Genomic DNA, 16,562 nt, shown 5'->3' with positions numbered 1-16,562 from the left:
AACTCAGTGCAAGGTGAAAATTATGCTTGATACCATGTTAGATTCTGTATAATAACTGCCACCTAAGTAATATCACTATTTACAGCAATTAGACCCATTTGATGCATATTATGGTAGGTCACTGATAGTGTTTTCTCATTACAAACAATTGACAATAATGTTCTCTTTATCATATCCCTACACATTGAAATGGAATTATCCAAACTCAAACCAGTCAGATATGAATAAAGATGTATAAAGACAGTGCATTTTAATGAACTCTGTAAGCTGAGCCTAAATTAATTTTAATATTCTATTTGCTTTCAAAATTATTTTAAATGAGGAGTCAAAGCTATAGTAGATTCAAAAGATGGATGAAGTGCATATTAATTATAAAGACTCTGAAGGACAGGTGGTTAAGTTAAGTGATAAGAATATATAATTACCACAGAATTGTTACAAGGTGGTACATAATATCAAACATATGCATACACACAATAAAAGTATAAACACATGCTCAAAGCATAAATACACATACACACGCACATGCACAAAGCTTACTTTGTTTGACGACTCAATGCTTTTAAGCGTAACTCTTCCCAGCGGTTATTCAACAATGCCATTTGTATTCTAATTTCATGTTCTTCTTCTTTGTTGACTTTCTTATCGTTTATCAAATCAGTGCCTTCTTTGAGAACACTCCCTACACTGTCTTGATGCTTTGTAAGATCAAGCATAAATTCCTGAAAAAATAGTGTTAATAAATATTGAAATGAGTAAACATAAAAATATTTCAGAGAGAAAAAAAAACATAATACTCAAATAACCTAAACACAACTACCATTGTGTTGATTAACTTCATGCTGATGTGAGTTTCAATTCAATAATAAAAATAATCTATAAAAAAAAGTACTGCATATAAAATAGTCATATAGTTAAAATGTTAGATATACTGCAGGTGTATAAGCTGGAATACAGAGCATCAAAAGAAAGAAATTAGTATCTACGTAACTTAAGGCCTTAAAACTATTTGCCTATACTTGTGGCATTGAAGTTGATATTGCTACCAATTTAAGCAGATGCAGGCCACATGCACCAACACAGTTACAATTACCAAATTATATTAGTTAATTAATATAAATCACAGAAATATTTCCAGTTAACTGAGCTACTTAAATTTCTTTTCTTATTTATTTTATTTTTTCATTTTCATTAAATTACTCTAGAGAAAAGGTCTGTGTCCAAAGCCTTTGCAGCAGCTGTCTATAACATCCTGCTTTAAACAGTTGTAAGTCATTGGATGCAGGAAAGTGATGCACAAAGAGGCAATTCCAGAGGGCCAAAATTCAGGACAGAAACTCTGAAAGTAGTGGTTTATGCAGGGCTTGGGAATGAGTGGGTTTAAACACCATAAGGATGATGATGAGATGAGGGATGAAACAGTCAAAAGTATATGAGTGGAAGAGGCATGTGACCAGCCAGATGGTCAAGGAACAGAAGTCATTGTTGTTGCAATAAAAAAGCAGAATGAGGAAACAGCATATCTGTGGGTCAGAGGTCGGAGTGTGCTTGGAAGTATCTTTTCTGTATTATAACCAGAGAAAGATATATGTGTATGCATAAATTAATTGATTATTAATGAGGAAAAAGTGTTCCCACCGTTGTTTTCATTCACAATTTTTGTTTTTCTCATGCTTGTATACATCATCTTGTGTAAATAGATTCATTACATACAACTTTTGTGAGAAGGAGCACACACTATTGAAATAACTATCATACAACAACATACACACTATATTCAAGACAGTAGTGTGTGATTGGTGCAAGATTTAGCTGTTATATCTAACAGGCTGAAATGCTATATAAAGGCTTCCTTGATGGCTTCTGGGTGTTATTTTGGCAGAATCTACATGTAGGATTCCCATTTTTTGGCACTATGTCACCTCTTGTCATATTTGTTCTAGTTCTTTACAATTCAGTATAAATTTAGAACTTCCTTAGAAATGGTGATGCTGTTCTAGCTATTACATCAATTTATGAAACTAACTTGCTAATTGAAGATAAATTTAATTAGTTTTATAATTATTAAACATTTCCCCATAGAGTGGTTGGTATATAACTAAATATATGAGAGCATGAGGGGATATAAGAAATAGAAATAGCGGACAAAGAGAGGAAGGCAGAGAGACTTCCTCCTTTTCTTACTCCCTCTGTGTTCACCCTTTCCTTGACTCAATTGCTAACTCCTCTCTTTTTCAACATTCATGATGCATAAATAAACAGCTAAACTCAATTTTATAAACAAGATAAGATTCATATCCCTATTCTAATACTTAGCCATGTATTCATGAATGAAGGCAAAATCTTATTTCCAGAATCAACAAAGCCCAAACTAATGTACTCTAAGCAATATCCATTTATTTAGACTAAACAAAAGTTATAATTACAAGTTATTTTATCAAATTGATTATTGCTCTTTAGAATAAAGACTGCAATCATACAAATATGAGTACATGAATTTTTATACCCACAACATGGGACAAAATGTCTTACAATATTTGCTACATTCTTCATTCAAATCACTGTTGCATTCACTTTGCTTTATATCCTCCTTGGTTCAATAAAATACAGGATGTCCCAAAAGTCACTGATGGGTTTCAATCTTTAATAACTTCCTTAACTTTACAAATGAAGGCATGGAATTTTGATACAGTATAAAGGACATAATGGAAATTAATATGCACAAGTCAAATTGTGCAACACCACTACATCACTACATCTCATATGAAAAATGACATCCATTTTCGGCTTTGCACACCAGTGCTCTTTCCAAAACTTGTACCATAACACCCTCCAAAGTTTCAGACTCCACTTCTCTGATTTCTCTATAGATGTTCTCCTTCAGTTGCACCAGAGTTTCTAGTTTGTTGACATAAACCCTCTCTTTCAGGTATCCCCACAAGAGAAAAATCCGGGCTAGTCAAGTTGGAGGAATGTGAAGGCCAATTGATGTTGCCATAGCGGGAGATTATTCTCTCTCCAAAGCATTGCCATAGCAACTGCATTGTTTCTCTTGCAATATGAGCAGTTGCCCCATCTTGCTGGAACCATGTATGAGGTCTACTTTGAATGGCCAGGCACAAAAGGGTCTCAATCATGGATACTTGAATGAGAGGGTTTACGTCAACAAACTGGAGACCCTGGTGCAACTGAAGGAGAACATCAATAGAGAGATCAGAGAAGTGGGGATCTGAAACTCTTGAAGTACAAGTTTTGGAAAGAGCACGGGAGTGTGAAGTCGAAAATGGCTGCCATTTAAGCAATGTCATTTTTCCCATGCCAGCATGGAAAACGGACATTAAACGATGATGATGATGAAAGTAGTGATATTGCAAAATTTGACTTGTGCATAATTTCCATTATGTCCTTTATATTGTATCAAAATTTCATAATGTTTTTAATCTGGTTTTTATCTATAATTAAGCTAAAAGTTGAAACTATATTGTGCAGGTGTGATAATGTAGTTGTTAAATTCATCTTGAACCAAGTAAATGATCCAATCTAAAGGAACTTATGTTGCTAATGCTGATTTCAAGGAGCTAGAATGAAATAATTTGTAATAGAAAAGACAATTTTTCAGTAACACTCTTGGTATTCACCTTGGACAAGCAGTAGTATACTTTGAACCTTTCAATAAAAGATCACTATTGAAATTAAAAATTACTGTTACACATTCAGTTCATATGCAATTTCCTAGAAATGGCTCACATAAATAAGTGAATACAGCATATGGAATACAACTTATTGAGAACACATCTGAACTAGAACCACCATTAAGTTAGCCGTTCATAAATTTATAGCTTCCTCATGACCTCAAAAGATTACTAATGAGACTGAACAACTATAGTTATAGGCTTATAAACGATCTTATAACTGAAATAAAATAGGTACTATTTCTGTATCATTTCTATATCATAAAGAATAGAAAATGAAAATTATATTTATATGTTAAATTATATTTTATGATCATGACATCAATGCTTAAATGTTTCAAAAGTCCAATCACTGGTTCACTGCATTTATGACACAAGATAATGTCTGAGCAACAAGAAAAAATACAAAAGGAATTGTATTTAAAAGCACCAGTTTATCACATTTTACATTTTTCGTGAATATACATTGGCAAAAGCTATACACAAACATATACCACAGGCATCTGTTCAGTGTCTGTCAACCAAGTTCAATTCAAGGCAGTAGCAACATGAGGCCATGGTAAAATACATTTGTGTAAGTTGTTACATAGTGCAACGGAACCTGGTACTAAATAGCAGCAAAACAAATTTCTTAATCATATTGCTATGCCTGTGGCTGCTTTACTGTACTTGTATTATTTATGACCATTCTGTTTTAAATTTCATATTAAATAACTGTTGCTTATTCTTATTCAAGCAACCACAACCAACATGTATTTCACCACATCATAAAACACAAGGAATTTCTGTACTTCATCAGCAGTGGTAGGTTCTCAATTTCACACTAACATCAATATAGTTGAGTGGTCTTCATTTTCTATAAGGGTGTAAAATCTCCAAAATATAACATCTGATATTAATAATGATGAAAAGTACCTGCCAATTTTGTTACAACATTGGCACAGAACTCAGAGGTCAGTGATTTCAAGTATCTTGGATCCTATATTGCTTAAAGTAAGAAAGGTTCTTTGACAAGCAAAAGACAAGTCTGGAGTGCCTGCAACAAGTTTCAAAACATCTGGCAATTAGTTTATGTGCAAATCAACAAAGATGACCTTCTTCAGGGCAAATATAGAGAGCATTTTTTTTTTCCTCCAGAGAGCTTGTCAAGATTGCTTCAATAACACAAGCACCCAGGGGCTTAAACTATCTCCTGGCATGAGTACAAGACCATAGAAGAGATGTATGGACATATTCCACCCAACTCAATTACTTGCTTAATGTAACTTTACACTTGTAATAGGTGGCACTTACCACATTCTCTCTCTCTCTCCCAGTACCCATAGAGTGAAACCCTATTTCTATGACATACAGACAACATATCCAGCTCTTCTTCAAGCTGACCTACTCTTATACCACCTATTTTAACTTTCTTTCACCCCTTAACTCTTCACTGGTGTGATATGTATTACTTATTACAGTCTTTTACAGAAAAGTAAACTATCCAGAAGAGAAGCTACTTACAAAAAAATTCACTGGAATGAATCATCAAAAACAACTCCTAAAGCGTTGATAATATGAATACACATCAAAATCACGATCAGAATCTCAATAAAATTGAAATCAAAATGGAAATTGTAATTGTGGCTGATGCCAGTGCCACCTTACTGGCTTCCGTGCAGGTGGCACACAATAAGCACCATTCATGCGTGAGTCGTTGCCAGTGCTACCGACTGGCTGCTGGTGGCATGTAAAAAGCACTGTCTGAATGCGGTTGATGCAATCAAACCGTCCAACCCATGCCAGCATGGAAAACGGATGTTAAACGATGATGATGATACCAAATGATAATAATGAGGCTATAAAAATAAGAGTCAGTATATGTGCCAAATTGGCAAGAAAAGCCAATTGATTTCTAAATTAGGTACAAAGCCACAAATTTATAGGAAATGAGAGGAAGATTTTGAAAACTCCAAGCTTTTTCTAAGATAGTGTTTTACCTTTTAGCATTTAAATCAACCATATCCAGCCTAAATGTTCAAACTAGTCATACCCAGTCAAACTATCTAGATTTGGCCTCTCACACTTACCCTAAAATGTCAATCTAAAAATATACAATCAAATCATCAAAATCTTGAAGTTGTGAGACAATGCAGGATAATTCAAAATAATGTGAATAAATAAGCATCACATTTGACAGAGTAATCTGAATGCTAAACAGTTAAGTGTGTTGGCTTAAGCTATAAATTAAAAGTGGTTGGCATTAGGAAGGGCATCCAGCTGTAGAAATCATGCCAAAGATAACAATGGAGATTAATGCAGCCCTGCAGCTTGCTGGTTTATAATCAAACCATCCAATTCATACCAGCATGCAAAGTGGGTGTTAAATCATGGTGATGATGATGAATGTAACACTAACTTGTTTCAGATTATAACAAACCAATAATAAAATCAAAATACAAGTAACAAAACCTTGTAAATATATTTAAATATATGGAATGAAATGTAATAAAACAGTTAATAATGTTTTCTGCTGCTAAGTGTAGGCTGGTATAATTTCTTTCTTTTTTTTTTTTTTGTCCTAACCATGAAAGTGATATAATATTATGTAGGCAAGTAATGTATTTTTTTTTTGCTATGATTGAAATTTAATTCTTATAGCATGGTTTTGAACAACTTTGAATCAAATGTTTTGCAAAGTAATTAAAGAACTTTATTTTTCAATTCAATTTTTTTACAATTAAAAAAAAACAATGTTTATAGATATATATAAGGAAGTGTGTCACTGACATATTAAATAAAGTTGAAGATAAATTTTCTATAAGAGTAAAAAATGTATGAGTAAATAAAGAATATTTACTGTTTGTTGCCAAATGAAAACTAAAAATGAAACCAGAGAATAAGGACGAACAGTGACAAAAATCAGGTTGAAATGAAGAGAAATATCTCAGCAAACACACTGAACAACATGTTAGCATGGAAAACTGAACTTGTAACTATGATATAGTAGTGTAATTTCTTCTTAAAATAATGCAGTCTGCATAAATATGGTATTTGATAAGAAAATTTGAAATATATATACACACATACACATAATCATTGCTAAGTACCTGGAATGGTTTCAAAAAGTGTTGATAGCTAGAAACACATACCAACATCTTACATAAATATGCCATCGTTATATTGTTAAGTTGATGCCATATATTAATGCAATCTAGTATTACAATATCAGTAAAAAAATTTTAATTAAACAACATTCAAACTAGTTTCAGAAAATGTCAAAATAAATTTTGAGATTATTTTATAGTAGCACAAAGCCCATTCATGAATCCCGAAAAATTTAAAAACAATAAAATGTTATCATGAAAATTTGTTTTTTTTACTTAATGACAACAACGTAAGACACGTGGATGTGAGAATATTCACACACACACAGACAGTCATAACTTTCACTTGTAATTCATGTTTGAAATTAAATATAAAGTTTAGTAAAAGGTAGAAAATTGAAACAAGTTCTGAAGTAAGGACCCAAGATTGCTTATTACACTACTATTTAACAAGTAAAAAGGAAAGACAGCTAGAAAACATGTAACACTGATATTAGTGGGATGATTCATAAAACTGGGATAAACAATTTACAAATACACATGTGAGAAACCCAAGACAAAAATGTCTGCATTAATTTCTCATACAACTTGTTAAATAAAAAGGAATTTCAAGCAAACTTTTAGCAACATTAAATCATCTTCATTGGTTATCTAAATTTAATTTTTTAATTAACAGCCTTTGTGCTGAAATGTATAAAAGAATAAAGAATTATTCCTTCACTTATTTATTATGTTTGAAGAAAGATAAATAGGTAGAAAGTATTTGTTTATCCCTAAGTAATAGCTATTATTTTTTAAACACACAAAAAGTACTATTAAGCTGTAAATAAAATCAAAACACTAAATTTCATGACATTTAATACACTAAATGTCCCAGTTTACTTTATTTAGCACATTGAATATGAAACTATACATGAACACACACACACGCATACAAATATACAATAGTATATTCTTTTTATAGAATCAAATAATAATTATCAAAGAAAACATCTTCAGTTTCAACAGTTTATATGTTTATTAATCCTTTCTTATTCATTTATCATGGACCAATCTGAAATACAATGTTAATCTTTCTATCATTAGCACTGTATTGTTTAATAAATAACAATTCAACTAAAGCAAATATGAAGTGAATGTCACAGGTGACTATTGATAAGATATCTACTTACTTTATGTTCATTAAATTGTTGCTTAACCTTTGTGACCCCAAGCATGTCAGAAGCATCATCATCAGCTGAATGTGCTATAGTCTCAACAACAGGTTCTTGTTTTGCAATTACTTCCTCTGCTTCCAGTAGCCATGCTAAGACATTTTCTAGCATGTCCTGATAGGAGAGGAGGTCAAGTGAGCTAGTGCTCATGGTGCTATGCCGGCTTGAAGTACTAGAACTGCCACTACTAAGAGACATCAATGACTGAAAAGTGACATATAACACAAACAATTAGCAACTTCAATAATTAAAGAATTCTGTTACAATGAATATATACAAATGACTAAACAGAAAAAAATTAATGTTATACCTACTTGATTTTTCACTTGAAGTAGCCATCAAAAATCTTTAGAAACATTTTATAACAAGTTATAATTTTCCAGTAATAGATGGAGATTACTGGATTTTGTTTTTAAACACCAAGTCTCTACTAACAAAGCAGTCAGAACTGTAACAGCATTTACTGTGAACAGAAACAAAATAATCCTGGGTACTAATGTTTTGCCTGTCCACCCACAGTCAGCTGCTTGTTAATACAACAAACCAAACAGAAATAACCATCGCTATCTCTTATGTTCTTACTTTTCATTCAAATATACAAAACTAAAGAGAGGTAGCAGTCTGAAAATAGTCCAGCACTGCCAGGAAGTAGAGATAATCTCTTTGCTGTTATAGGCTACCCTATCAAGTTTCTACATTCTCCCTCCCTCTCTCTGTCTCTCTCCTAATAGTCAGTAACTCGCTCTTACTTTCTTCTCATACTTTCACTACCCACCCACTCAACAGAGAGAGGTGTGTCTTGGAGTAGACAAGTCAACATACTTTGCTGAGTTTAGCATAACTTCAAAAACACATGGCCACTTAAATAGTTTGCTTTTAAATTAAAATTTTATTCATAAATAATACTATTCTGCTTCCAATGAATTCTTAGAAAACTTATAAAACTATGGAAGATAATACAGACATATAAAAACCAAGCTGTACATAAATACATATATAGTGCTATCTATAGACCTGTAGCTAAATTTGATCAAATTCAAAGCAAAAACTGTTTCGAACTGTCATGCATTTGAAATACAGATTTTTAAAATTTTTATAGTTAATTTTCACTGTTTCTAAATAATTTATTTATTTAGTATGAAAATTATGGTATACCAAAACTAAAATGTATAGACTATAAACTTTGACAGATAGATTTTTGTCCATAAAAAAACATTATACATGTGTATATAGCAGATCTGATATTCAGCCTTGTATTCTACTAATTCTATAACTCAATCATTTCTAATAATAATAGTTTCGAACAAAGATATACAGCCACAAATTTGAGATGATTATAGTCAGTTCCATCAAAGCTACCCTCAGTATTTTACTGGTACTTATTTTATCAACTTTGGAAGGCTGAAAACAAAACAGATCATGGCAGAACTTGAAAACAAAACAAAGGTATTACTAAACACAGAAGGCATATTGTTCACTGCTCAACCTATTCTGCCATGAATTGTAATTTTTAACAACAATAATAACTTCTAAAATTGGCAAAAGGCTTCAAATTTTGAGAATAGATGGAGTAGAATTAATCAAACTAATGTACTTTATTGGTATTTATTTTACCCACTTCAGAAGACTTAGTGTTTCAACCAACTGATTCATTCAATTTACTCATGCAGTTTTCAGTTCAGCTTTTTGTACTCTAAGCTCAAATCCTACCGAGGCCACATTTGTCTCTCATCCCTCCAAAAGCAATAAAATAAAGGACTGCTCAAGTACTGGGATCAAAAATATCGACTTAACCCTCTCTCCTTAAAACTGTTGGCCTTGTGCTTAAGCTAGAAAATCATTACACTGGGTTGATTTCGCTTGTCATTTCTATTCCCCTTAGTTGACAGAAGTACTGATAATATATTGATTTAGTTTGACTTTACTACTACCTTTCATCCTTTTGGGGTCGATAAATTAAGTACCAGTGAAACACTGGGGTTGATGTAATCAACAAGTCCCCTCCTCCACATTTCAGGCCTTGTGCCTATAGTAGAAATCATTATTATTAGTGTGGTGAACAGACAAAATCATGACATGCCTGGCAATATGCTCAGTAGCATTTCATCTGTCATGTCTCGAGTTCAAATTCTGCTGAGGTTGACTTTGCATTTCATCCTTCTGGGGTCAATGAAATAAGTACCAGTTGAGCACTGGGATTGATATAATCAACTGCCTCCTCCTAATAAATTTAAGGCCTTGTGCCTATTGTAGAAAGAATTCTCATTAGTGTGGAGAACTCAGAGCTGGTACTAGGTCTGGCAAGCTAGGTGACTATCTGGGTTTTTAAAATGAGGTCCTACAAATAACTTACATAAAATTTCTTCAGTCTATTTAAAACACAAAAGCTTATCAATAACAAGAGCAAGTAAGACCACTCTAAAAACAAAGAAGTTAGAGAGAACATGGGTAGACAGAGAGAAGTACAAAATTCATGTGATGTAATGATCTGTCACATGATTTATTCTGAAATATTTCAAATTATGAGCACAGATTTATTCAGTTAAATATATAATCATAAAACTACAGATTTCTTATTCACAACTTAACCACAATTTTATGACTGCACTTTCCAACTGGAGGATCATGTAGAATAAAATTGGAGAAGGAGGCTCCCATTGCAGGACTGAGAGAACAGAACACATTGTAAGACTGGCCTAGGATGCTGAATTATTAGTGCTGGCTCAGGGCATATTGGTAGAAATAAGGCCAAAATAAAATGCAGTATTAGATACATCCCTTTATATTTTGATTTCAAGTACTGCTAAAGTCAGTTTGTATCATTTTACAGAGCCCATAAAATAAGCACCAGTTTAATTGACAAACTTACCTCCCAAATTTCTGGCATTAGTAAAGATGAAAGAGTGCAGAATCAGTAGAACATTGCACTAAATACTCTCACTATTTAGTCTTGTTCTGCAATTGTTCTGGTAAATATCCCACAAGACTTTGTTTTCACTCCTTCAAGGCCAGTGACAAGTTTGTCACAAGCCTTGAAGGAGTATAAAATATACTAATTTTGTACTTAGTTTGTAGTAGTTTGTTCAGTCAACTACTCTCCTCCCTAACACATAACAGCAGCAATAGCACCCCACCACCATCATCATCATCACTAAAGCTGTACCTACTGAAACAATTGAATGATTTAGCTATATAATAGTTCAATATCAACCAGTTCTTTACTTAATTCATAATAATTTTTAACTTCCTGGAGTTGATAAATTATCAACCAGTCAATTTAAGTTAAATATACTGCTCTTCTCTATGTTTAATATAAACAATCTATGTAAATAACCACATGCATGCATTTGCATCTGTGTATTTTTTCCTCTTATTTTTAATTAAATTTCTGTAGTGATGAAAAAAGTCATTAAAGGCACCATCCAAACGTGGTTGATGCCAGGTCCGCCTGACTGGCTCCTGTGCCGGTGGCATATAAAAAGCACCAACTGATCGTGATCGATGCCAGTACCCCCTGACTGGCTCCTATGCTGATGGCACATAAAAAGCACCATCTGAACTTGTTTGTTGCCAGGCTTGCCTTCCTGGCTCCTGTGCTGGTGGCATGTAAAAAGCACCCACAACACTCTTGGAGTGGTTGGTGTTAGGAAGGGCATCCAGCTGTAGAGACTCTGCCAGACTAGATTGGAGCCTGGTGCAGCCACTGGCTCTCCAGACCTCAGTCAAACCGTCCAACCCATGCCAGCATGGAAAATGGACGTTAATCGATGATGATGAGCAACAAAGTAATGTGATACATTATTTTTATACCGGATTTCAATTTTATATCATCATCATCATCATCGTTTAGCGTCTGTTTTCCATGCTAGCATGGGTTGGACGGGTCAACTGGGGTCTGTGAAGCTGGAAGGCTTCGTCAGGCCCAGTCAGATCTGGCAGTGTTTCTACGGCTGGATGCCCTTCCTAACGCCCTATATATACTTGAAATTCACAGAAAAACAAAAGCCAAAGACAGGTATATAAACAACAAGCATGTGTATTAGTTTGACACTTGGGAAGGCAAGAAAGACTTTCACATTTCGAGCCTACGCTCTTCACCAAAAAGGAACATGAGGAAATAAACAGAGAGAGAATAAAAAAGTTTTGGAGTTAGTGGTCAATCACAGTGACTGGCCATGATGGGCCATATATATATATATATATATATATATATATATATATATATATATATATAATTAAAAAGTAATGTAATTATACATTACTGAGGATATATTATAAACAATTAATAATCATTTATGAATATATCAATGGCCAAACATGTTACCATAAAATACATAAAAGAAGAATGTTTATAATTGTGAACAGGTCATAATTATAACTACGAGGATTTCAAAACCTTTACATACTTTTAAGTTGTGGATTCTATTTGTCATGTTGCCTGCAGACACTCTTATTTTGAAGAGAAATAATATGAGTTATAAAAATGGCTTTAAAGTGATTTTGACTGCTATTTCTAAACATGTAAGGGTTTTGAAACCCTCTTAGTTATAATTGTGACTTGACTTGTTCATAATTGTAAACATTCTTCTTCTTGTATGTATGTATGTATGTATGTATATATATATATAATATATATATATATTATATATATATATATATATATATATATATATATATATATATAATTAAAAAGTAATGTAATTATACATTACTGAGGATATATTATAAACAATTAATAATCATTTATGAATATATCAATGGCCAAACATGTTACCATAAAATACATAAAAGAAGAATGTTTATAATTGTGAACAGGTCATAATTATAACTACGAGGATTTCAAAACTTTACATACTTTTAAGTTGTGGATTCTATTTGTCATGTTGCCTGCAGACACTCTTATTTTGAAGAGAAATAATATGAGTTATAAAAATGGCTTATAAAATGGCTTTAAAGTGATTTTGACTGCTATTTCTAAACATGTAAGGGTTTTGAAACCCTCTTAGTTATAATTGTGACTTGACTTGTTCATAATTGTAAACATTCTTCTTCTTGTATGTATGTATGTATGTATGTATGTATATATATATATATATATATATATATATATATATATATATATAGAGAGAGAGAGAGAGAGAGAGAGAGAGAGAGAGAGAGAGAGAGAGAAGAGGTGAGCAGATGATTGATTTGACTACAAACGTGCTTATTCAGAGACTTGAACTAAAAACTAAAGCAACTTTTTTTTTTATTTACCTCAGCAGCAGCAGGATTCAAAGCTTCATTGTGTGTCTTGTCCATACACTTAGCACTTATTTTATTCATATCCTCTTCGACAGTAAGTGAAGAACTGGATTCAGTAGTAACAGTTGCTGCAGGTTGTGTAGGTACACTATGCTCATCGATACTCTTTGGAGAAGATGATATTAAAGTTGTTTCAGCTTGTAAGTTTTTAACTGAATCTAATTTTGTATTTGTTTCATTTGATGAATTATTGCTTGAATTTTGCAGGACTTGAAATAAACACATTATATACATTATAATGCATTTCTTGTCAGGATTGTCTACATTAACATCTGTAATGAAAATATAGTAATATTAACACAATAATCACACATTTACAACACACATTTAGATTATATCAATTATCAGTAGCCTCTAAATTAGAAACCAAAAACTGATAGCATCTATGGAGAAGGTAAACCGAAATATTTAAGTTGTAAACTTTTGAAGAAGAAATTATCAATATAGTGGGGCAACAGTAATCTAACTTAACTAATCTCTTTTAGCATAGGAAAATGAGGTATACTCATTGATTAATGATGGCAATATAAGTTGTTTTTTTTTTCCAATGATTCTCATTTCAAATTAAGTAAAACATAAGACATATTGAATCAGATCAGAATCAGTGTGAATGACAGATTTAATTAATTTGAGGAATAATTACAACATTGAAAAGTAAAAAATTTTTCCCTTATGACAGGTTCTAAATATAAAGGAATCAATTTCCTAATTTTGTTTCAAGGACAACTGACAACCTTGAACATAAATGTGGATTAAAGCAAACAAGCAAAATTGGGGGGGGGGTAGCTAATTGAATGTTAAGCAACCTACTTTAAAATTCCTCAATTCAGACTAACATGAGAAAGAAATATATAAATATATATGCAAAATAAAGTTTTCCATTTCAAATAGAAATAACAATTATTTTTAATTTCTATTACTTTCTGCTTTTAAAAATACCAAAACACAATAATTATTATGAATAATTATCAATATATAAATCATATTGATAAATTATTCATAAAATATTTTTTTAAAAAATAAATAGATAAAATAAAAAAAATAAATAGATAGATTCACAAACCTTCAGGATCCAATAATGGATCAATATTCAAATGTTGGTGTGCAATATTGAAAGCATGTGACAGATTATAGTAATTGTCTTTATCCAAAAGATCATCATATGAAAATAACTCAGACCTAAGAATATAGATTTAAAATATAAACATACAATGCTGTTATAATACATATTTACAATTTAATTTATCTTTATATTATCAATTTCAACAAAAGAAAAAGTGGGTGCTACATTCATTACGTAGTGAATATGTAATATATTTTCAGTTAGTTCTAAGTTTTACAAGACATGTCTAACAACCTTACACCATCAAACATTACTAACTCAACAGCCTGTCTCTATACTACTTGATAGAGATGACTGACAGAGTGAGAGAGGAAGATGTCAAAAGAGAAAGATAGAAAGGACTGAAATAATTTGAGATAATTAATCTTTTTGATACTAAAATGAACAAGACAGCCCCTGGTTCTATAATACTAACTCTCTGTTTTAAAATGATTTTAATTAAGGCTTTCCATCAGAATTTCATGTTAGTTTATGTTCCAAACACCAGCTTTTATGCCAGCAAAGAAAATGTATGGCAAACAAAGAGGAAGAGGACAACAATGACAATGAAAGATAGTGTATTTCAACAGAAATATTGTATAAAAAGGGTTAACCCTTGGAAGAATTTATGGCCAACTGACAATGTTGAAACATAAAAAGATAAATTTATCTTTAAATAAATGTTGAAATATGGAATTGATTCTGATTAAATATTCTCGTGTAAGGATGAGTGGACAATGTAGTAGTTCAGTTAATAGTAATAGGGAGAATAAAGCAACTTTGGTTTAAATGAATGATGAGGATATCAAATATTTTTGTAAAAGAAACTTTACTAATTTTCAAACAGTATGATTGGATTAACATTATTATTATCTTCATCCTTTCTTTTCTTGTGTTATTTATGTCACTTCTCAGCTCTTTCTGCAGCTTAGAGACACAACACTTTCCTCAACATCCGCTGTTCTGAGTATTGCTGCCAAATGTGTACTTCCTATGAAGTTTGGTATTTTTAGCTTTTCATGCTAGTATATTGCTTTCTTTGAGATGGTCCCAAGTGCACCAGTCATGATAGGTATCACACTCACATTTGAGACTCTATGGATGTGTTTCACTTCCAATGCTAGGTCTTGGTAATTTTTGACTTTCACATTCCCTGCCTTCACAATATTTTGGTCTACAAGTATAGTTACATTAACAAGTGTCTACTTTTTGGACTCCTTCCATGAGAGAGTAATATCTAGTTGGTTATGTTGCAGCTTCTTATCTCTGTTGATTAGCATATCCCATGTGAATTTCACCTGAATATTCTCTGCTATTGGCAAAGGTTGGTGGTCATATCATTCGTTAGGACATTCTAACATTATTATTATTGAATAAGGTAAAATGCTTAGTGGTATTTCATCTGCCGCTACGTTCTGACTTCAAATTCCATGAAGGTCGACTTTGCCTTTCATCATTTAGGGGGTCAATGAAATAAGTACCAGTTCTGCACTGGGGTTGATGTAATCAACTATCCCTCTTCCCACAAAATTTTCAAGGCCTTGTGACTAGAGTAGAAATAATTATTATTGAGTGAGAGAGCAGTGCATGCCATCAAAATGATGACACTGGGATAAAATATATGAAGCCCAGTATACCCATCATGACTGCCCGGCTGATAACGGTACACCAGGCACATGCATCATAACTATGTGTGCGCAACAAGGTGATCTTATATCAAAATAAACAGTACAAGACCTTGTAGATGGAGTCCATTTCGATTTTTCTTCAGGTTGAGTAGCCCATCCCACTCAAAAGGTCCCTGAATGAAGGTTGTTTAAGGATGTTGAATGAAACACCCATGTTTCCAGAAGTGAGTTATCCAAACTCCAAAGAATTCTTCTCAACACATGGTTATGATGCTCCCCCACTACTTCTGCTTGTGATCAGAGATGCACATATCATCAGCCACTAGGGGACATGCTCAAGTGGTTATGGTCAAACAACTGACAAGCAAATCTGTGGTATTGAGCAGAATATTTGCAGTAGCCCATCTTTTATACCAAGACAAAACAATGTACATGATAACACTTCCAGTCAGTTAAGATCAGAAGCCAGGAGAGCCCCTGTCTGGTACTGCCTCAAGGAATTTATTATTATCATTATTATTATATAAGTAGTAGTA

General features: G+C 32.5%; 1 protein-coding gene across 8 annotated transcripts in view; it reads right to left on the bottom strand.

Annotated features, from left to right (window-relative positions):
* The window catches only part of LOC115232614 (dystrophin), a 744,226-nt gene that overhangs the window by 561,860 nt on the left and 165,804 nt on the right, over positions 1-16,562 (bottom strand). For 7 of the 8 annotated variants that reach the window (XM_029802603.2, XM_036512501.1, XM_029802605.2 and 4 more), the window contains 4 exons: positions 14,360-14,475; positions 13,249-13,568; positions 7,951-8,196; positions 541-722 (listed from right to left, as the gene is read on the bottom strand). In XM_029802603.2, the coding sequence (XP_029658463.1) occupies positions 541-722; positions 7,951-8,196; positions 13,249-13,568; positions 14,360-14,475 (864 nt within the window). Of the gene's footprint in view, positions 1-540; positions 723-7,950; positions 8,197-8,306; positions 8,579-13,248; positions 13,569-14,359; positions 14,476-16,562 lie in introns of those variants that run through there. The other variant, XM_029802608.2, reaches the window with a different exon arrangement.

This window comes from Octopus sinensis, linkage group LG2 (genome assembly GCF_006345805.1).
Source record: "Octopus sinensis linkage group LG2, ASM634580v1, whole genome shotgun sequence".
NCBI lineage: Eukaryota > Metazoa > Mollusca > Cephalopoda > Octopoda > Octopodidae > Octopus > Octopus sinensis.
This window is presented reverse-complemented; position numbering and strand designations above follow the sequence as displayed.